Source organism: Mus caroli, chromosome 7 (genome assembly GCF_900094665.2).
Source record: "Mus caroli chromosome 7, CAROLI_EIJ_v1.1, whole genome shotgun sequence".
NCBI classification, from domain to species: Eukaryota; Metazoa; Chordata; class Mammalia; order Rodentia; family Muridae; genus Mus; species Mus caroli.
In genome coordinates this window covers 110,915,808-110,939,092 of record NC_034576.1, presented here as the reverse complement: position 1 = coordinate 110,939,092, position 23,285 = coordinate 110,915,808, and the positions used below count along the sequence as shown (strand labels likewise).

Below are 23,285 nucleotides of genomic sequence, written 5' to 3'. Positions count from 1 at the left end.
CTCTCTCCAGTTTCTTTTTGGAGGCACTTAGAGCTATGAGTTTCCCTCTCAGCACTGCTTTCATTGTGTCCCATACATTTGGGTATGTTGTGCTTTCATTTTCATTAAATTCTAAATAGTCTTTAATTTCTTTCTTTATTTCTTCCTTGCCCAAGTTATCACTGAGTAAAGTGTTGTTCAGCTTTCATGTGTACATGGGATTTCTGTTGTTTCTGTTGTTATTGAAGACCAGCCTTAGTCCATGGTGATCTGATAGGATGCATGGGATTATTTTGATCTTCTTGTATCTGGTGATGCCTGTTATATGACCAATTATATGGTCAATTTTGAGAAGGTACCATGAGGTGATGATAAGAAGGTATATATATATTTATTAGGTATTTTATTCATTTACATTTCCAGTGCTATCCCAAAAGTCCCCCATACCCTCCCCCACCCACTCCCCTACCCACCCACTCCCACTTCTTGGCCCTGGCATTCCCCTATACTGAGGCATATAAAGTTTGCACGACCAATGGACCTCTCTTTCCACTGATGGCTGAGTAGACCATCTTCTGATATATATTCTTTTGTTTTAGAATGAAATGTTCTCTAGATATCTGGTAAATCCATTTGGTCCATAACTTCTTTTAATTTCACTGTGTCTTTGTTTAGTTTCTGTTTCCATAATCTGTCCATTCATGAGAGTGGAGTGTTGAAGTCTCCCACTATTATTGTGTGAGATACAATGTGTGCTTTGAGTTTTAACTGGACCAGCTAGAGACCCATCCCAAGGGCAAGCACCAATACCTAACACCATTAATGACACCCTGTTATGCTTGCATATAGGAGCCTCACATAACTATACTCTGACAGGTTCCACCCAGAAGCTGACTGAAACAGAGAAGTCCACAGCCAAACATTGGACAGAGCTTGGAGAGCTTTATAGAAGAGTTGGGGGAAGGACCAAGGACCCCAGAGGAGATAGGAACTCCAAAGGAAAACAAAAATGGGGGCTCTTAGAGACTGAACCACCAACCAAAGAGAATACATGAACTGGACCTAAGGCCCATATACATATGTAGGAGATGTGCAGCTCAGCCCTCATGCAGGCTCCCCAACAACTATAGAGGGTCCATCCCTAAAGCTGTTGCTTGTTTGTGGAAACTGTTCCCCTAACTTGGCTGCCTTGTCTGTCCTCAGTGGGAGGGATGCGTCTAGCTTTGAAGTGACTTGATGTTCTTGGGTTGGGGGATATCCAGGAGTGGTACCCCCCTCTCAGAGGAGAACATGAGGGAGGAATGTGACAGCGCGAAGGGGGTAAGAAGAGTAGTGATTGAGATGTAACATCAATCAATCAATCAATCAATCAATAAATGGAAAAATAAGTAAAATCACCAAACATGAACATATAAGTAACTAGATATTTATTGAAACATCATCTTAATGGTTGTGCTATCACAATGATATGAATGTCAACAACAGAAAGTAGATCAGTAAACTGTGAGATGTGTTTCAGAAGCATCGACCTCTTAAAACAGTAAAGTATTAAAAGTGAAGATTTATGTGATATGTTTTAAAATATGGAAGTATCAAGAAAGAAAACATACTCTAACCAAGAAACGTACTCTGTTCTCACCACCTTCAAAATCCATAGAATTCAAAAGCATGGCAGCAAAACAAGTTCCTTAAGAAATCAAGCTGTGTGTAAAGCCACTTTTCTTTGCCATAATTTCAACACAGCCCTTTTCATCTCCTTGTTCCTCAGACTGTAGATAAGTGGATTCAGCAGAGGGGTGAGCAGTATATACGCCAATGACATCAGTTTCTTGGTATCTGGTGAGTACCTGGATTTGGGCTGTAGATAAATTATACTGGCTGTGCCATAGAAGAGGGTAACAGAGGTGAGATGAGAAGCACACGTGGAAAAGGCCTTCTGCCTCCCTGTAGTGGATGGCATCCTCAGGATGGTGAAGAGAATTCGAGTATAAGACAAGAGTATCAACAGAAAGGGGACCATGACAATGAAAATGGTGCCTGTGAAGGCATAGACTTCAAACAGGAAGGTATCTGCACATGCCAGTTCTAGCACAGGAGGAGTCTCACAGAAGAGATGGTTAATTTCCTTGTGGTCACAGTAGGGGAAGCTAAACACCCATGTGGTCTGTAGAGTACTCATCATGGTACCTGAGACCCATGAGAACATCACTAATTTCATGAACAGTCTTTTGTTCATAATCATGGGGTAGGATAGAGGATGGCAGATTGCAGCAAATCGATCATAAGCCATTGCTCCCAGGAGAAAACACTCAGTCACACCAAAGAAAAGAATGAAATACATTTGTGCAAAACAACCTCCAAAGGAAATGGTTGCTTTCTTACTAGTCAGGACCACAAGCATTTTAGGTGTGATAACTGTGCTGAAACAGAGGTCTACTAAAGATAAATTCTGCAGAAATAGGTACATGGGGATGTGCAGACTCTGGTCCAGGAAGATGATGGTGATAATGATGGCATTTCCCATCACAGTCACCAGATAGATAACTAGGAAAGTCCCAAACATCTGATCTTGAAGTTCAGGATAGTTAGAAAATCCCAAGAGGATGAATTCAACAGTAGAGCTGTGATTTTGCCTCCTCATTACAATATTGGAACCCTGTGTTTGTCTTAGGGACATAGTACATACAGGATGAAGTCACAACACAGGAATTGAATTCAAACTTGGAGTTCTTGGCAGAACTTTTAAAGACATGTTCTTTTTAACAGAGGTTCAGATTAGTAGTTGTGAAGAATGGTCAATATGTTGTATCAGTGAATCTTTAAAAGACAAGTGGAGAGTTATAAAACTTTGTCTCAGAAATGTTTAACAAATATAAAATAATGCTGTTGAAATGACTCAGCTATTAAAAGCACTTGCCACAGAACCTGACTTCAATTCCATCCCTGGATACCACCCAAAACAACAAAATAATACAAAAGTTTGATATAGGAGCACATCTGTAATCCCAGTGCTTCTATAACAAAATGTGAGTGGGAGGCAAAGCCAAATGAAATACCCTTAAGCTTGAAGGCCAGTTAGCCTGGAGCACATAGTTCAGTAGAAACAAAACAGAGCATCATTAATATGGTGGACAAAGGGAAGCAATACCTAAGAGTTCCCTGAACTCCACAAGCTCTCCATGGCATATGTACACACACACACACACACACACACACACACACACACACACACACATACACACACATACACATACACACTTTATTACTATTATTGTTATTATTATTATTACTATTATTTTAATGATGACGATGATGCTGTTAACAACCAAAGAGTACACATGGAGCTGCATATGTAGCAGAGCATGGCCTTATTTGGCATCAATGGGAGGGAAGGTCCTTGGTCCTATGAAGGCCGGATTACCCAGTGTAGGGGAATGCTAGGGCGGTGAGGCAGGAGTGGATGAGTGCATGCATGGAGAAGCCCCCGTATAGAAGCAGGGGGAGGGAGATGGGGTTGGGAGTTTGGGGAGGGGAAACTGGAAAGGGGGGATAACATTTGAAATGCAATTAAATAAAATAACCAATAAAAATTTGCTCACAAAAAATAGTAGTTTTGGCAATATTTTTCTATGTAGCAAAAAATTAACCAAACTCATTCTTAGAACATATACAAGCATTGTGTTACTAGAATCCACCTTTCATTACTCTGATGCATGTATCTCTGTGTTGTATTTAATTGTATACTTATATATAAATTTTAAATAAAGAGTTTCAAATTAGATAAATAGTAAAATAACTGACAAATTAAAACTATGATAATTTTAAATGTAAATATGTTGGCAAATGTTTTTGATAGATACCAAAGTACAAAGCACACTTTTTTTACTTTGTTAAAAATGAAAAATAAACCATATGTACCGAATGAATATACCATACCCCAAAAACATAAGTCAAATGGCTTCCAGATTACTTCTTTGATTTCTGCTCCAGTGAACCAAATTTACTGAAATCTGCCCCAATGAAAAATTTTAGAAACCAACCTTCTACCTTTGATTTTTGGAATTAAAAAATGACTTTAGAAAATACTGTGTAGGACCATTTTGAATTTATGACTCACTTGTTTCCTTTAAAGGAAAATACAGCTATACTTGGAGTTTGTGTCACACACTCACTGGTTGAGCACCCATCACCAAGGAATGTCTGTACCTTTTCAGATAAAAGCCATACACTCCACAGAAGACATCCGAGCCACTCTGTACATCTCTACTACCAAGTTCTCTAACTCCTATCACCTGGTTTTTCATTTTTCCAGAGCACTCACTACCAAATGGAAATAATCCAAATTATTTGCTGTTTTCAGCTTCACATCTAATTCTCCCTCTAGAATATAAACTCCAGGATGACAAGAATTGTGTTCTGGACTTTTTGTTGTTTCCAGAACTGAAAACAGGTAGCTACATACATAATAGATAAATTGACCCCAAATGAAGTGATGAATTGATATTTAATCAATCCATGGAGGAATAATTATTTAAATTAAGAAAGCCCACACTCTACCCTCAGTTGACTATTGTGTCTAAAGGGAAATAATCAACATGAGATCAAAGAAGAGCCTCATTCACTGTCTGACTTTTCTAGAAGCTTGAGGCTACTGTGGGGTATGAGAACCACTGGTTTAGGAATTTGTTTGTGACACAAAACCCCAACTTGAGCCTGTGCTCCTCCTTGCATGTGGACCCCTATCGATATGGTCAGGAATTACCCCTGGACAGCCCTTCTGGCTCTACTTGGGCATCTTATTCATCAATAGAAAACTGCAGGCTGCAGGGCCGCCATTCAAGTCAAAGGGGGCTAGGCTTAGGGAGATGGAACATAAGCAGTCAGGCAGTAAACTGATTCTCTACCATCTTCCAATCTTACATACAGCTAGCTGTTTTCCTCCTTGTCAAATTCCCCTTTACAACCCCCTTCTGGACAAGGCTCCAAGTCTCTCTGCATCTCCCAGTCTAACTCCTCCTGTTTCCAGATTTCTCCCCTCTGTCAGTACTCATGCATCCTTAGAACCAGAAACCTATAAACACTTTCCAGATCCTGCCATCCACTCAAGTTCCTTCTCATCAGTATATGAAGCCCTGATGACTTCCCACGTTTCACACCTCTTCTTCCCATCTGTGTCTCCTATGACTCCATCAAAACAATCCCATGCTTCCTCCAAAAAACACTCAGGCCTCCCCTGACTCACAGAATAAAATGCTCATTTCTCTGACAGGCATGTAAGGAAACCAGAGTGGAGATGATTGTTTTAGAAGTATAAGTGAGGGGAATGTGCTCTAGTGACAACTGAGTACTAAAACAGAGGATGCCAGCTTTAAAAAAAGCTTTAGGGAGAAAAAACAGAATTATAGTATGGAACATGACAGAGGAAAGCCAGAGGACAGAATTATATAACAAACTGAAGACACATGATACTTTGGGTTCAGATCATTAGGACATTAACAGAGAGGTTTTTTGTTGTTGTTGTTTTTTAAATAAAAGTTGGTTTACTAACTTACTGGCTCTGGTGATGTCCTAAAAGCAAATAGCTAGGACTAGGGAGATGGCTCAATGGGTAACTTGCTTGATATTCACTTGAGTGTGAGGACTTGAGTTTGGAGCCCCAGAAACCACTTGAAGTAGCTGGGTCGTCATAGTGATATACATCTGTTATCCCAACCCAGGACATGATGGAGACAAGCAAATTCCAGGACTCACTGCTCAGTCAGCAGAACTGAAATGACAAGCTCAAGTTTCATGAGTCTCTGTCATAGAAAATGAGGTAGATATCTTGACATGATGCTGCATGCCTTTAATCTCAGCACTCAGGAAACAGGAAAGTTTTAGGTCAACCATGGTTACACTGGGAGATTCTGTCTCAAAGAATAAAAAGAAAGTGGGAAATTATAGAAGAAGCCATCCAATGTCTACCTCTGACCTTGATATGTGCAGGCCAACATCAGTCACACACACACACACACACACACACACACACACACACACACACACACTAAAAGAAATGTCTACAATAATATGTTATTGCTGTCAAAATTTTCATAAAACAAGTAAAATAATCTATGAAGAAGATTAAAAACTTTAAAAGACAAAATGATTATTTAATTTCTCATGTATAAAACAAACTAAGTTAATATAAGATAATACAGAGAGGATCTTATTTAAATAGAAAAATGAGTGGGCTAGTAAAAAAAATTTATTATATAAAGCAAAGTAATACTTTTGTGAAAGTTTTAAGAACTGGACCTGACCGGTTCTTCTCTTCCTCTAATATGGAGTACTTGGTGCTAACTTGCATAACTCACCAACATGTTTCACTGGCTTTTGCATTAACTTTCCTTACCATGTTGAGCAAGTAGCTCTCTCCTCAGGTTTTCCTCTTCTACAGAATTGTTCTTGACCACACTCACTCTGATCCCTCTGTGAACTGATGACTTATGCCAGCTTACTCCCTTAGAGCTACAGCGGTTTTCTAGACCCTTGTGTGAAGAAGAAAGGTAGAACAACTGGAGCAACTGGTTTTCTTACCAGAGCAGAGTGATCACTTGCCAAGTACCCCCAAATGCCAATAGACTGGAAATGCAATCCCCCTGATAGGATGGATAAGGTGGAAGCCACTGACGACAGAATCTCAAACATAATCTTTAGCTCAAAACCTATGAGCTGATGCTTACCCTAATGGATCAGAAATGTGACCTTGTATTTTAAAAGCATTCCCATCCATACAACTTGGTGAATGAGTGCACTGATTTTATAACATTGTGTGCTCTGGGAGAAGCCTTCTCTCTGGAGACCTTACACTCCATGTATACAGACTTTCCTCTGTGGAGATCAGGAAACACCATGGTACTAACTAGGTACACCTCTCCTCCAGGCTTCTACAGGGAATAATGAACATGTCTTCACACAAGAGATTGGATTTCACCATTTTGTCCCCAATTATGAAAATGAAATTGTGAAGGTGATGAGCTGACTTGGCCTGACCTTAAGGAAATGGAAGCAGAGATTGAACAGATGCTATTAATAAGACCTGAGAAGATAGGGGGAGTGCAAGCCACAGTGAGAGCAAGCTGATGCAAGGGAAGAGCTCATCAGAGGTGAATATCCTGTACACTGTTATGAAATTTGTAGAGTTACTTTGTGGAAAGCTTGGTTTTTTATCATCAAATTTTCAAAAACTACTTTGAGAGCATCAAAATTTGGGTTGTACAGGTTGTAGAGATGGCTCAGCAGTTAAGAGCACTGACTTCTCTTTCAGAAGTCCTGAGTTCAATTCCCAGCAGCCACATGGTATCTCAGAACCATCTGTAATGAAATCCAATGCACTCTTCTGGTGTACACGAAGACAGCAAAAGTATACTCATATACATAAATTAAATAAAATCCTTTAAAAATTATTGGGTTATGCATTCAACCTTATTCTCAGTACTCTGACCATTAAGAACCTCTCCATTGATTGCTGCCCACTGCAGAAGAAGTTTCTTTGACCAAGCTGAGAGCAGCCCAGAACTATAAATATGAACATAAAAATTTTAAAGACAAAGACAGAATGATGATTTAGCAAAATAACACTAGCAGGTTTTTCTGTAGGGCCTATGACATTCCCAGCCATGGACTTTTAACCAGATTAATTACTAGGGAAGGGAGAATCATTTATTGAGGATATAGCAACTGATAGGTTTAAATGATCCAGCAGATGGCTCCACATCCATGCATATATGGGCATCACTAGCTGAACTTAATGATCAAAAAGAAGAACAGACATGAATTTGAAAGAGGTATAGAGGGATATGGAGAGTGTTAAAGGGATAAATGGAGGTAGATGTGATAATCTCTCTCTCTCTCTCTGTCTCTCTCTCTCTGTGTTAAAAACAGCTCAGAGTGGTGGTTTTGTGTGTGTGTGTGTGTGTGTGTGTGTGTGTAAAATTGATTTGGAAGTTCCTCAGAAAATTGGAAATAGTTCTACTTGAAGACCCAGCTTATATTGCCCCTGGGCATATTCCTAAAAGATGTTAGACAATATCACAAGGATACATGCTTCATTATGTTCATAGCATGAAATCTATTCATAATAGCATGAAGCTGGAAACAACCCAGATATCCTTGTACTGGCTGGTTTTGTGTCAACTTTATACAGGATGGAGTTATCACAGAGAAAGGAGCTTCAGGTGAAGAAATGCCTCCATGAGATCCAGCTGTAAAGCATTTTCTCAATTAGTGATCAAGGGGGGAGGGCCCCTTGAGTGTGGTACCATCTCTGGGCTGGTAGTCTTAGGTTCTATAAGAGAGCAGGCCGAGCAAGCCAGGGGAAAGCAAGCCAGTAAATAACATCCCTCCATGGGCTCTGCTTCAGTTCCTGCTTCCTGACCTGCTAGAGTTCCAGTACTGACTTCCTTTGGTGATGTACAGCAGTGTGAAAGTGTAAGCTGAAAAAATCCTTTCCTCCCCAACTTGTTTCTTAGTCATAATGTTTTGTGCAGGAATAGAAACCCTGACTAAGACAATCCTTTAACTGAAGAATGGATAAAAAATGTGGTTCATCTACACAATGGAATACAATTCACCTATTAAAAACAAGGACATTATGAATCTAGGACCCAATCAGAAAAGAAAACTTCAGACCAGTCTCGCTTATGTATATCGATGCAAAAAAACTCAATAAAATTTTTGCAAACTGAATCCAAGAACACATCAAAACCATCATTCACCACAATCAAGTAGGCTTCATCCCAGGGATGTGAGGTTGATTTAATATATGAAAATCAATTAATGTAATCCACTATATAAACAAACTCAAAGAAAAAAATCACATGATCATCTCCTTAGATGCTGAAAAAGCATTTGATCTAACACCCCTTCATGTTAAAAGTATTGGAGAGATCAGAAATTCAAAGCCCATATCTAAACATAATAAAAGCAATTTACTGCAAACCAACAGCCAATATCAAATTAAATGGAGACATACTTGAAGCAATCCCACTGCAATCAGGGACAAGACAAGGATGCCCACTCTCTCCATATCTATTCAATATAGTACTCAAAATGTTAGCTAGAACAATAAGACAACAAAAAGAGATCAAGGGGATACAAATTGGCAAGGAAGAAATAAAGGTGATGATATGATAGTATACATAGGTGACCCCAAAAATTCTACCAGAGAACTTCTCCAGCTGATAAACAACTTCAGCAAAGTGGCGGGATATAAAATTAACTCAAATAAATCAGTAGCCTTCATTTATACAAAGGATAATAAGGCTGAGAAAGAAAGTAAGGAAACAATTCCCTTCGTGATAGCCACAAACAGTTTAAAATATCTTGGGGTAACTAACCAAACAAGTCAAAGACCTGTATGGCAATAACTTCAAGTCTCTCAAGAAAGAAATCAAAGAAGGTCTCAGAAAATGGAGAGATCTCCCATGCTCATGGATTGGCAGAATTAACATAGTAAAAATGGCCATCCAGCCAAAGGCAATCTATAGATTCAATGAAATCCCCATCAAAATCCCAACACAATTCTTCAAAGACATGGAAAGAGCAATTCTCAAATTCATCTGGAAAGGCAAAAAAACCCAGAATAGCAAAAACCATACTTAACAATAAAAGAACAACTGGGAAAATCACCATCCCTGACCTCAAGTTTTACTACAGGGCAATAGCGATTAAAAAAACTGCATGGTATTGGTATAGAGGCAGGCATGTTGATCAATGGAATAGAATTGAAGACCCAGAAATAAAAACACACACTTACTGTCACTTGATCTTTGACAAAGACGCCAAAAATATACAACGGAAAAAAATGAATTTTGCAGGCAAATGGATGTAACTAGAAAATATCATCCTGAGTAAGGTAACCCAGACTCAAAAGGACATGCATGGTATGTACTTACTGATAAATGGTTATTAGCCAAAAAGTACAGAATATCTATGATACCCCCCAAAGAGCTTAAGAAGTTAAACAAGAAGGCCCAAGTGAGGGCGTGCCAATCTCACTTAGAAGTGAGAAGAAAATAATCATGGGGGGAAGAGGAAAGGAATGACTCTGGTGAGAGAGCAGAGAGGGGAGCGGGAAAGAATGGGGGGGGGGCAGTATCAGGAGAGAGGTCCAGAGGGCCAGGCAAATGAATCGAAATGTGCAGTTGCCAGAGGTGGGGTGGTGGTGGGAGAATCTCAAGAAATTCTCAGATATCTGGGATGGAGAAGGCTCCCAGGACAAAATATAGATAACCTTAGATGAAATCCCCACAGTGGGGATATGGAACCTATAGAGACCACCTCTTAAGTAAGGACCACTAGTGGAGGGATGGGGGCACCAACCCACCTACAAAACTTTTGACCCAAAATTGCTTCTGTCTAAAACAAATACAGGGACAAAAATAGAGCAGGGCCTGAAAGAATAAGCCAACAATTGAAAGTGCTAACTTGGCATCCATCCCATATGCAGGCACCAAACCATGACACTATTACTGTGCTATGTTGTGCTTGCAGACAGGAGCTTAGCATGTCTATCCACTGAGAGATTCTACCAGAAGTTGACTGAGACAGATGTAGATACTCACAGCCAAGCCTTGGATGGAGATTGAGGATTCCTATAGAAGAGTTAGGGGAAGGATTGAAGGGACTGAAGGGAATAGCAACCCCCCAGGAAGACCAATAGCGTCAACCAACCTGAATCCATGGGAGTTCCCAGAGAATAAGCTACCAACCAGAGGGCATACATGGGCTGATCCGAGGCCCCAACACTTATGTAACAGAGGGCTAGTTTGTCTGGCCTCAGTGAGAGAAGATGCACCTAATCCTGTAGAGACCTGATGCCCCAGTGTGGTAGGGATACAGAGGGGCACTCTTTCAGGTGTGAAGGGGAGAGTGGAGGGGGAAGACCTCTGCAAGGGGGACAAGGAGGAGGATATAAATAAATGAAAAATTAATTGATAATAAAAAAGAAAAAAAGTCTTTCTGGCTATTTTCATAGTTGGATCTTACTAACTTGAATTTAAGACACCTATGCTAGGCACAGCAACTTGAGTCGGAGATGTAAGTTCTCTAGTCCTATTAACTTTTATGTGAAATACAGGCAATCTTATTTATTCTCACAGGCCTTGTATAAGAATGATGACACTTAGGAGTTAGTCCAAACTGACTTTAGCAATCAATGGGACCATTGTCATATGCCTAGGAAATATAGGGATGAACCAGTCAAGACTTAGCTTTATCTAGAGCTCAGATGATGATGTTACCAAAACATAAATTTTTCTTTTAGTCTCTCATCTCTAATAACTTAGGGGAGCTTTTCCAATGTCAAAAGACATGAATCCTTTTCTCTATATTATACCTCTACTTTTCTAAAGTGGGCTTCATTGGCAAAGAACTTCCCTCTTTTAGGAGCATCAATCTGCCAACATATTTATTTTGTGTACAGTGCAAATGTACCTGATGGTAAAAAGATTTCATGTCTAAAAATTAACTCAAGGACTCCTTTATTCTTCTCTGCAGAGTGGTTATCTGTCAATCCATGAATCACATTGCATGACCATCACTGGGATGGAATATGAGAATAGGTGGATAATTTTAATAGAACTGCTCTATAACCTGGCATGGTGTCAATCCCAATGATATATACATGAAAATATTTAATAAAAAATACCTCCCCAGAAAACATAAGTATTGTGCCTAAGGAATGAGTATCAAGAATGACTGGAGGCTGTGATTCAATTTGCTAATATCTTAGTGAGAAAATGCTTTGTATACTTGTAATCAATATGTGACTACAAAAGGAAAGATAAATGCTGAGAACCAATAAACTTGCATGCATTGTTTTCTTTAGGCAAACTGGTAAGGAATGGAAATGGATAGAGTGAATGAGGCCATACAATTAATTTCACAGACAATGAATGGACAGTCCTGGAGGACAGTGACAAAAAGAGACAGAAAATGGAGAATAATTAGAAGTAGAGACAGATGACTTTGCTGTGTGTCATGTCATCAGCAGCGAATGCCTTTGGGGATGGTGCTATGTGTGTTTGGGTATCCTGGGTTTGCTGTGGTAGGAGAACTGGGTTCTGATGGTGTCAAATTACAGTGGCTTCTGTTACTTATGTTCTTGTTCTTGACTTTTGCCATCTGGTTATTTCTGGTGTTTACTAGCTTGGGTTTTTGTTTGGATTAGAGATGGTCTTCTGGGAGACAGGCAGTGCTGTTCCTAGTTAGAGTACCCCACGGAGCTAGTGTCTCTAGCTGCATATGTATCAGAAGATGGCCTAGTCATCCATCAGTGGAAAGAGAGGCCCATTGGTCGTGCAAACTTTATATGTCTCAGTACAGGGAAACGCCAGGGCCAAGAAGTGGGAGTGGATGGTTGGGGGAGTGTGTGGGGGAGTGTGTGTGGGACTTTTGGGATAGCATTGGAAATGTAAATGAAATAAATACCTAATTTAAAAAAAAAGAATTCCTCCTGTGTCCTTGGTTAGAGTGGACTTCCTGGGAGATAGGCAGACTGTGGGGTCTGGAGGAAGGTACATTGATCTGCCATGATGCAGATAGGGCTCATGGCTATTTTTCAACAATTCCCATGGTTTTCCTCTGACACACACACACACACCTTAACCCATAATATACAAACTTACCCAATAAAATGAGATTTATTTTTATATTAACACACAACCTAATATTAAAAATATTAATTTAAAATGTAAATTGAGTTTATTTTTAACTAATACTGAAAATAAAAATGGTATACCACTATGTTATCATCTGGTTCAAATACATAATGTGTGCCATACATATTAATTTAAACACAGGTAGCACTTTAAACATCCATCATGTGTTTTCCAAAGGCAATTATCAACTAAAGACCTTAATGGCCCTCATTGTGAAATTTCTAAATAAACATATATCATGCTTTGGTGATGTCCACCCCACCCTGTTTTCTCTCTCTGATGCCCCTCTTCTCTCTGCCCTATGTCATATACTTCTTAGTCCCTCATCATCCATCTTAGTTTTCAGGCTACTTTTTAAACATTTTGGCATATGAAAGAGTCTATGGGATATTTTCTGTGATATATATGGCTTATTAGAATTCCTCCCATTGCATAATAGCCTATGATATATGTACAGCATCTTTTTTTCACCTATTCTTCTGCTGTTGAGCTCCTAGGTTAAGGATGTATTTTAGCAAAATACTAGTATAATAAAGATAGTTATGTGAGTGACTTTTGTATGATGATTTTATTACCTTGGATATATGTCTTAAGAAGGTATATCCAGATTATACAGTGATTTAGAAATATAGAGGGCTCATATTCTGTAGTGGTTGTGCTAACATACATAGCCACCAACAGACTTAAGGGTTTCTTTTTCTATATATCCTCACCAGCATTTGTTACTATTGTTAGTTTTGATAGTAGTCAATACCAAGCTGACTTTTCAGGACACTCTTAATATCACTATTCCTGAGGCTGTAGATGGCGAGCCTACTACCATGTAGAACACAGACAGAACTTTGTTCTGGTACATGGAGTATTTGGACTTGGGTATCACATAAATGAATGTGATAGCACCATAGAAGAGGGTAACTGCAGTGAAGGGCAAGCCACAGATGGAGAAGGCAGGAAATAATCTACGCTAGGACTGAAATAAATCAGTTAGAAACAAAGAAAACAATATAAAGAATCAATGAAGCCAAGAGCTGGTTCTTCAAGAGAATCAACAAGATAGACAAACCATTAGCCAAACTAACCAAAATACAGAGAGACAGTATCCAAATGAAAAGGGAGATATAACATCAGGCAATAAGGAAATTCAAGGAATCATTAGGTCTTACTTCAAAAACCCATAATCAACAAAATTGGAAAAATCTTAATAAAATAGATGATTTTCTAGATAGATACCACTTACCAAAGTTAAATCAAAATTAGGTAAACTATTTAAACAGACTTAGAACCTCCAAAGAAATAGAAGTGCTCATTGAAAGGACACAGATATAGCTGTTTCTGTGAGACTATGCTGGGGTCTAGCAAACACAGAAGTGGATGCTCACAGTCAGCTATTGGATGGATCACAGGGCCCCCAATGGAGGAGCTAGAGAAAGTACCCAAGGAGCTAAAGGGATCTGCAACCCTATAGGTGGAACAACATTATGAACTAACCAGTACCCTGGAGTTCTTGATCTCTAGCTGCATATGTATCAAAAGATGGCCTAGTTGGCCATCAGTGGAAAGAGAGGCCCACTGGACACACTAACTTTATATGCCCCAGTACAGGGGAACGCCAGGGCCAAAAAGTGGGAGTGGGTGGGTAGGGGAATGGGGGGGTATGGGGGACTTTTGGGATAGCATTGGAAATGTAAATGAGGAAAATACCTAATAAAAATATTTTTAAAAAGGATATCAATGACAACAGCAGCAACAACAACAACCAAAGCCCAGTGCCATATGGTTTTATTTCAGAATTCTACAGGACTTTCAGAAAAGAGCTAATACCAATACTCAAATTATTCCACAAAATAGAAACAGAAGGATCACTGCTATACTCATTCTATGAAGCCACAGTCACCCTGATACCTAAACCACACAAAGGCTCAACAAAGAAAGAGAACTTTAGACCAATGTCTATTATGAACATTGATGCAAAAATACTCAATAAAATACTTGTAAATTGAATCCAGTAATACATAAAAAACATCATCCATCATGATCAAATAGGTTCATCCAAGGGATGTAGGGATGACTCAATATACAAAAATACATCAACACAATCTGCAAACTGTAAGAAAAAATCTTTGAAATTTTTAATATTCTCTCTCTTTATTGAAATGGAATATCATATTTTCCCATCTAAATTTTAATATAGTTTTCTGGTCTGTGTGTGCAGTGTTTTGATTATTATATGCTGATGGACCTTTCTTTTCTTGTCCAATTATTTGGTGTTCTATACATTTGGGAAATTTTCTTCTATTATTTTGATGATTACCTCCACTGGTTGTACTCTCCTTCCTCTATATCTATTATTTATCAATTTGGTCTTTCCATAATGTACTAGTTTTCATCAATGTTTTATGCTAGGTGACTTTTTGATTTAACACTTGCTTTGATGGAGGTATCTATTTCTTCTATTGGTTCTTCAATATCTGAGGTTCTCTGTTCAATCTCTTGTACTTTTTTGGATAGGTTTGTCTCTGAGGTTCCTGTTCTAATACCTAAGTTATATTTTCTGATTTCCCTTGGTTTTGGTTTTCTTTATTGATTCTATTCCTAGTTTTGGATCTTGGACTGTTTTATTCTCTTCTTCCCACTGCTTGTTTTACATAGGTCTCTTTAAGGGATATATTCATTTCTTTTTTAAAAGGAGATCTCTCGTATACATAAAAGCTATTTTACGCTCTTTGTTATATGCTTCATCTGTGCTGCAATTCTCAGGGCCTCTTGTGGTAGGGTTGCTGGGCTCTACTAGAGACATATTGTCCTGGCTATTATTACTTGGCTATACAACCCTACATACCCTTGACCTTGTCAGCACATCCTTTTTTTATTTATTTTCTGTGAATATATACATTTCAAATATCTCTGACCTTTTTTGTTCTGTGTTGATTCATATCAATATTAGCCAAATGTTACTGGTTTCATTTCTTTCTTCATATGTTGCTTTTACTGACTTCCATGTTTAACATTCCCGGATTCCTTTTGGCTTGCCAGTTTCTTTCTCTATGCTTGATAAGGTAACTTGAGTCTTGAATTGTTCATTTATTCAATTTACCTTGGGATACCACTGGATTTTGACCATATTGAATATAAGTTCATAACTACAGCTATGTAGTTCCTATCTGTGCATTGATTGACAACTTACATTTATAGTCTCCTGAGAACGTGTGTGATGTCTACCAATATCATGTCTCTGAGGAATAATTCCTAGTTATGTCTTTTGCCCTACTCATTCCCAAAAATCATTAAACATAGAGGCCATGCAGCTGGTATTTTCTTCCTGATTATCAAATTCTTTATATTGAGATAGAATATTTGCAGGTTAGATCCCCTTTCTTCTGACCACCCACCCCCTGATAGCTCTCATATTTTTATGGATATCACTAGAATTGTTATTCTCTAAACCCTATCAAACCTAATGTTTATTAGTTTTTCTGGTTGTGGTCCTCATGGGTTTGATTAAAATAATCAGTGGCAACTGAAAACTCAAAAGTAAATCACATGCTTATGAATGAATGCTGAATCCACACAACTGGCTGTACAGAAATAGCACCATATCCCAGAAGAATTTGAGGACATTCTGCAGTCCCTACTAGGGTTTGGGGTTCCCAGTGAGACCTATGTTGTATATTCCCTGTCTTACCTTATCAATCTCCTATGTTCACTTTGTTTTCTTTTGCTTATTGTTTATGTTCTGTTTTGTCTTTTTTTCTCTCATACTACTCAAACCAAATTCATAGTTCATTCTGGGGATCCTATTATAGAAGATAAGTTCCATTTTGAGTGTTTCTCATTTACAACCCCAGTGGCATAGAATAGTGCTTTCCTCCAGTAAAAAGACAGTACATCAAGTGGAGGGATTGGGTTGCCATCCCACAGTCAAAAACCTTGACTAGTATTGTTTCTGTCTGAAAGAACTGCAGAAAAAAATGGAGAAGAGCCTGAGGAAAAGGAGGTCCAATGACAGATCCAAATTGAGATCCAGCTCAGGGGGAGGCCCCAAGGCCTGACACTATTACTGAGGCTGTGGTGTACTTACAAATAGGGGCCTATCATGACTACCCTCTGAAAGGCCCAAAAAACACCTGAAACATTCATATGAAGTTATTTACACTCAACCAATGGACAGAAGTCGGTGACCCCTGTGGTTGAATTAGGGAAAAGCTGGAAGAAGCTGAGGAGGAGGGCAGCCCTATAGGAAGACCAGCAGTCTCAACTAACCTGGATTCCTGGGATCTCTCAGACACTGAACCACCAACCAGGCAGCATACACCAGTTGGTATGAGGCCCCCAACACATACACAGCAGAGGACTGCTAGATCTGGATTAGGTCAGAGAGATGCGCCTAACGCCCAAGAGACTTGGGCCCCAGGGAGTGGGGAGGTCTGGTGGGGTGGGGAGGTGGGGAGTGGGGACATCCTCTTGTAGGCAAGGGAAAAGGGAGGAGGTGTGGCATGTGGAACAGTAAGAGGATGGACTGGGAGGGGAATAAAGTTTGGACTGTAAAACAAGATTAAAGAATTTTAAAAAAAGCTCAACAAAAATAAATATTAGTGATCCCAGCACTAAAAAAAGAATAGTGCTTTGCATGTCAGAATTTCAAAATATAATTTGAAATTGGGAAGGTCACCACAATTTCAAGTGAACAACATACAAAGTATCTTCAGCATACAGAGAAGGGTATGGCTCTGAAGTCTTCAAAGTCTCTCTAAACTAAACTACAAGGCTTTCTAAAGTCATGAAGTGTTTCTAAAACTTCCCTCTTCTCAATTTCATGGTCAGACTTACAAGCTTGAATCTTCTGGGAAAGTGTTTTGGTTTGTTTCTCTTGGTTCTTAGAAATTCAGGAACCTGCTCATTCCAGCACAAGATCTCACATGTTGTATCTGACATAGAATGGCACAAATTATCACAGGCATGCATACCAGAAGTTCATGGAGGCTGGAATCCTGAACACAGGGAAGACATTTGTATTGTTTTCAACCTTGGTTTTATTTATTTATTTTTTTGCATGCACATGAATGAATACTGAATTCACACAACTTCAGAAATAGCATCCAATCCTAGAAGAATTTGAGGCCATGCTGCTGTACTTAGAAGAGTTTTGAGTTCCCAGTGAGGACTATTTTGAACACTCTCTGCCTTAGCACATCAGTCTCCTATGCTCCCTGGTTTTTTTTTTTTGTTTGTTATTTGTTTGTTTGTGTGTTCATGATTAGTTTTGCTTTGTTTTATTTTCCCTCATACTATTTAACCCAAACTCAACTGGATAGTGGTTAATGCAGAGGCCTATAGCTGATCAAAATAGTCTGTTTGTTCTCCTGAACATGGGTCATCAATAGCAATTTCCACCTTACAATCCACAGGGAACTTCACAGAAGGGGAGCTGGAAAGAATGTAAGAACTGGTTGATAGAGAGAATCACTGTGTAGTCCTGACTTCTAAATATAACATGGCTGCTACACAACTAATATGGGTACTTTCACAAGATCAATCCCATCTATATTCCAGCAGAAATGGAAGAAAAAGAGTCTTTGTAGTCCAAAGTATGTCAGAGGAGCTACTAACAGCTGATGGTTCTTGAGGATAGAGTCACTCTTATTTTGCAATATGACTGCTGGTATGTTACTTACCCAGTACATGCCCACACAACTGTGTACATATATGAAATACTAATTGAACTCAGAACTTATTAATGAAAATAGAAAACAGTAGCTATGAAACATGAAAGGGAAAGGAGTAGTATATGGGGATGTTTGGGGGGAAGAAATGGAGTATAAAATTATACTATAATCCCCCAAATAAAAGAAATGATTTAAAATGGAGATTTAAAAATTTAAAATGGATATTTAAAAAGGAGATATGCAGTTAAGTGGTAGGAGATAGAGAAGGGATAGTCTATGAAGTTAGAGGGAGATAGTACTGGGTGCATATGATCAATATTCATATTATAATGTATGAAGACTTCACAATATAAGAAAATATTATTAGACAGAGAAATTCACAGATAAATCTGAGATGGATTTTCTACTCTTTTCTACAGATTACACACTTAGGCCATGACCAGCGGTCAAGATCACAGATCAGAGATTTTATGAGTCTCCAAAGTCTATCCTTATAGATAATCCTTTCTACAATATTTCTAGGAATTTTAGTTTCTTCTTGCTTCTTATCATTCAATAGGATGTTTATATTTATCAGTTGTATCTCAAGATAAATGAAAGATTGAAGTCTGTATTAAAGAGGTTTCTATTACTATAGCAAATATACTATAGTTAAGATAATCAACCAATAAAAAGAAAAATGTTAGTCCTGGTGCAGAGTTTTACAGGCCTCATCCTGGTAGGTTGAGTCTATTGATATGCTCTGTTTCTGTGCCTCATGGTAGGAATGTGTGGTTGAACAAAGCTACTTACCTCTTGCACAGAAAAGAAGATTGTCAAAGTTCTAAGTGCCTAAATCTCTTTTATGGCATGCCTCCAGTAAAGTAAGATTGCAACTAGGCTCCATTTCTAAATGTCTCTAGCATTCTCCAAGAGTACTATGATAGGCAGCAGGCTTTTCAAGATGACACCAGATTTTGGAACAATTAATACCAACCCTGTAACATGCTTAAATATGAACAGCTTTGAAAAATATTAATGTAACCTCAAAAGTATATTTTGGAATTTATATTTGTATTATTCATTATGGTGTTAATTTGAGACTTAATTCGATTGTTTTAAAGAAATTTGTATGTAACATGATATTTGACCCCACATATCTATTGTAAAATTCGTCACATGCTAATACTTTCAGCAATCTTTTTCAATCAGAACCTTCCCTTTAATATTATATCAAAGAGGCATTATTACTACATCATGTCTATCAAAATAACAGATGTCTCTAAGAAAATATTGTTTTACCAAGCTGTCTCTTCAAAGCACCCTTAATTTCATTATTTCTGAGACTGTAGATGAGGGGGTTCAACATGGGGACCACCACCATGTAGAACACAGATATCACCTTGTTCTGGTCTGTGGAATAGCTGGACTTGGGCATCACATAAATGAATATGACAGTTCCATAGAACAGAGTAACTGCAGTGAGGTGGGAGGTGCAGGTGGAAAAGGCCTTGTGTCGACCCTCAGTGGAGCGCATCTTCAGGATGGTGATGAGGATGTAGGTGTAAGAAATGGCTATGACCAACACTGTGAACACAATGATAGAGCCAGCAGAAAATGAATCAAGAATTATGGGGACAACATTATCAGAACAGGAGAGTTCAACTAAAGGAGTAAAATCACAGAAAAAGTGATTGACTCTATTTGGACCACAGAAGAGAAAAGAAATAAAGGAAAATGTAAAGGAGGAAGCATTAAGAAACCCACCAATATAAGACCCTACAAGCAACTGGATACAGACTTGTCTGGACATTTTAGTTGAATAAAGCAGTGGGTTGCAGATTGCCACAAAACGATCATAAGCCATGGCAGCCAGAAGGAAACATTCAATAGCTCCAAAGAAAACAGCTGAGCCAAGCTGGATGCCACACCCAGTGTAGGATATACTGCTTCTCTCCAGCAGGAAGTTGACAAGCATATTGGGAGTGACAGAAGATGAAATGCCTATGTCAACAGAAGCCAAGTGGCTGAGAAAAAAGTACATGGGGTGATGGAGCTGGGAAGAGACTCTGATGAGAAGGATGGTGCTGAGGTTCCCAGACACAGTCACCAGGTAGATACACAGGATGATGGTGAAGAGGATGACTTTAAGGACTGGGTCATCTGTTAAACCCACCAAAATGAACTCTGTCACTGCAGTGTAGTTCCCAACCTCCAGGAAAGCCATGGGGCACCTGATGTCAGTTCAAGGCTGTGATGGAGACATTACAGTAAGGCATTCATAAATTAGTAGTTTTACTTTTATTAATACACAAATAATGCAATTATATTTAAAGATATCCAAGCATCCATATTTATTTGCCTGTAAGGATGAGTCTACAATTTAAAGTTGGTTAGGGCAATATCCCTAAAAAAAGTGTCCCTCACATAATATGTCTGTTTTGCCAAATATACCTTAAAGAGAAAAATATAAATTAAATATTGATTAGAGTGTTGTTTTGTTTGATTTGTTTTGCATGTAATTTTTAAAAACTAACTATACCTTAAAGACAAAAATAAAAATAAAATATTGTTTAGAACAACCAAAATAAATTAAAGTATGTTAGGTAAGATGAATGCATGGAAAAAATACTTGAATAGCAACTAATATTTTACATAATTATTAAAAAGGCAAGAATCTAAGAATTATGCATGATACAAATAAGTAATTTATGAAATTGCAATATTTTCATGTTTTAAAATTATTTTATATTTCCTTAAAATATTATTTTCATCAATATTTTAATAACTTAGAAGAGATTATTTCACTTGCTTTTCCTTTAAAAAACAGCCAGTAAAATCAGAATTAGAACCCTCACTGTCTGAACTCTACTCTTAACATCTATGTAATAGTAAAGTTAAATAATAACAATATTAGATGCCTGTATACCAGAATTGATTGGAATTGGTTTTTGTCATGTTTTATTTTAAATAGATATTGTGTAACAATTTCCTACATGAATAACTTTATTGTTCATGCACAAACTAAATGAATTTTAAATCATCAATAAAATGTCTATTGTAAATTTGTTAGATGTTTTAATATATTTGAACAGAAAATGTTGTTTGTACCAAGTAATGTGAAATATCTATGCAATCACTATGAAAAAAACATAATGGACATTCATTTCATAGCTTAAATGGAATTGTACTGATATGTATAGTAAAGCCTTTATGTTTGGCATTGAAATGAAATATTTCAGCAAAGCCTTTCTATGTTTGAGTCAATCAGTAGAGGCTGAAAACTTGTTGTTAGACTGTGTAAATGAACTACATTTTCTGTATCCATTCTTCTGTCATGCTGGGTTGTTCCCAGTTTCTGGCTATGTGAAACTGTTTGAATATTGAAGAAATGTAGTCTTTGGGAGGTCTGCACTTTTTACTCCTTTTTCTTTTCTCTTTCTTTCTTTCTTTCTTTCTTTCTTTCTTTCTTTCTTTCTTTCTTTCTTTCTTTCTTTCTTTCTTTCTTTCTTCTTTCTTTTCTTTTTTTTTTTTTTGGTGAGAGCTTCACTAATCTTTAACCTGAGACATTCCTTGCCAACCTGGAGTTCCTACATTTGATTATGCCTAGACATGGTCAAAAGGGACTGAGCTTTGAGTGGGTTGTCTGCTCTTATGAAGAGTATGTCCAAGATTAGTTTGGTAACTGGAACCTTTCCCAGCCCCCAATTAACTTTGTATGATGTTTAATTAAAGTAACTAGAGTGAACTAGCTGGGTGTCAATCTTCCCTGAAAGGGCTTCTTCAGAATGTGAAGTCTTAGATTCTTGGTGAGCTTCTCCCTCTACTGCACCACCATCTATCAATACACAGCACCCAATGTTGTGGACCAAGAAAGAGAGGAGTCTGGACTACTGCAGCACCTAAGGTCTACATCAATCAATCAATCAATCAATCAATCAATCAATCAATCAATACAGAACATAAATATTTTTTTCTCAGATGATACATGAAAACCATTAAGCCAGACTCATTACAAAAAGCAAAAGTCCTACCTCTTGACGTGAGAACTCATTTATCATTCAGTGAAAAGTCAAAGTTGTGTGGTTATGTAGTCATCTTTTAGGTTTTGTTTCCTTTGGGGATAATTCCCTAAAGATGCTAAAGACTCAAATGTGATTGCTGAAGTAACATGGAATATTATTATTTTGTGTGGTAGATACTGAGTGATTAAATTCACAAGAATAACTAAGCTTCCAAGATCCTGTCAATTCTCAAGAGGTTAGTTTTACTTCATTTTCTCTAGATGTTCATGCATAATCATATAGGATTTGTTTACTATTTACTACATTATAATTTAAAAAAATTTCCAAAGAACCATTAGTTCTAAGTTTACTTTGATATTTTAATATGTAAATAATGCTAAATCTCAAGAATCAAAGCTAAACGTAGTTTCATTCAATGTATATTTATCCATAAGTATTTGAATTGCCATATTTAGCATATTGCCCCAGAGAATCATGAAGTAGAACTTATATAAAGTCACATTTTAAATAACAATTTTGTACATTTCCCTAGTTTCATAAGAAGGAAGAACATGAATGTCATAAATTGAACAACAAAGTAGAATTTAAAAATGACTTGGATGCCTTCCAGAACAGAAATACAGCCAAATTATCACCCCTGAGCATTGCTCTTGATATAGGTAGATCATAGGATAACACTCACTCACCAGCCAAAGACTCAGTGGTACTCTAGTTCTCTTGATAACACTAATTGCAGATCCCTTGTAATTCTGTAGTTCTGTATAGAAATGTAACAATCCCTACAAAATTACAACCAATATTGCTTTTTTTTCCAATTTTTTACTAGGTATTTGCTTCCTTTACATTTCAAATGCTACCCCAAAAGTCCCCCATACCCCTCCCTCCCGCTCCCCTACCCACCCACTCCCAATTCTTGGCCCTGGTGTTCCCCTGTACTG

The 23,285-nt window shown here is 37.9% G+C and overlaps 2 protein-coding genes across 2 annotated transcripts; both read right to left on the bottom strand.

The window, feature by feature from the left end:
- Positions 1–1,644: 1,644 nt before the first annotated feature.
- Positions 1,645–2,685, bottom strand: LOC110299261 (olfactory receptor 10A3-like). The gene has a single exon (XM_021168914.1). The coding sequence runs from the start codon at positions 2,654–2,656 to the stop codon at positions 1,676–1,678; it is 981 nt and encodes a 326-aa protein (XP_021024573.1). The 5' UTR covers positions 2,657–2,685; the 3' UTR covers positions 1,645–1,675.
- Positions 2,686–19,604: 16,919 nt separating this feature from the next.
- LOC110298516 (olfactory receptor 510-like) lies at positions 19,605–20,549 on the bottom strand. The gene has a single exon (XM_021167814.1). It carries the CDS (start codon positions 20,547–20,549, stop codon positions 19,605–19,607), a length of 945 nt encoding a protein of 314 aa, XP_021023473.1.
- Positions 20,550–23,285: the final 2,736 nt, after the last annotated feature.

Excerpts from the sequence above, each read along its gene's own strand:
- LOC110299261 (XM_021168914.1), bottom strand. The coding sequence starts at position 2,656 with ATGTCCCTAAGACAAACACAGGGTTCCAATATTGTAATGAGGAGGCAA.
- LOC110298516 (XM_021167814.1), bottom strand. The coding sequence starts at position 20,549 with ATGGCTTTCCTGGAGGTTGGGAACTACACTGCAGTGACAGAGTTCATT.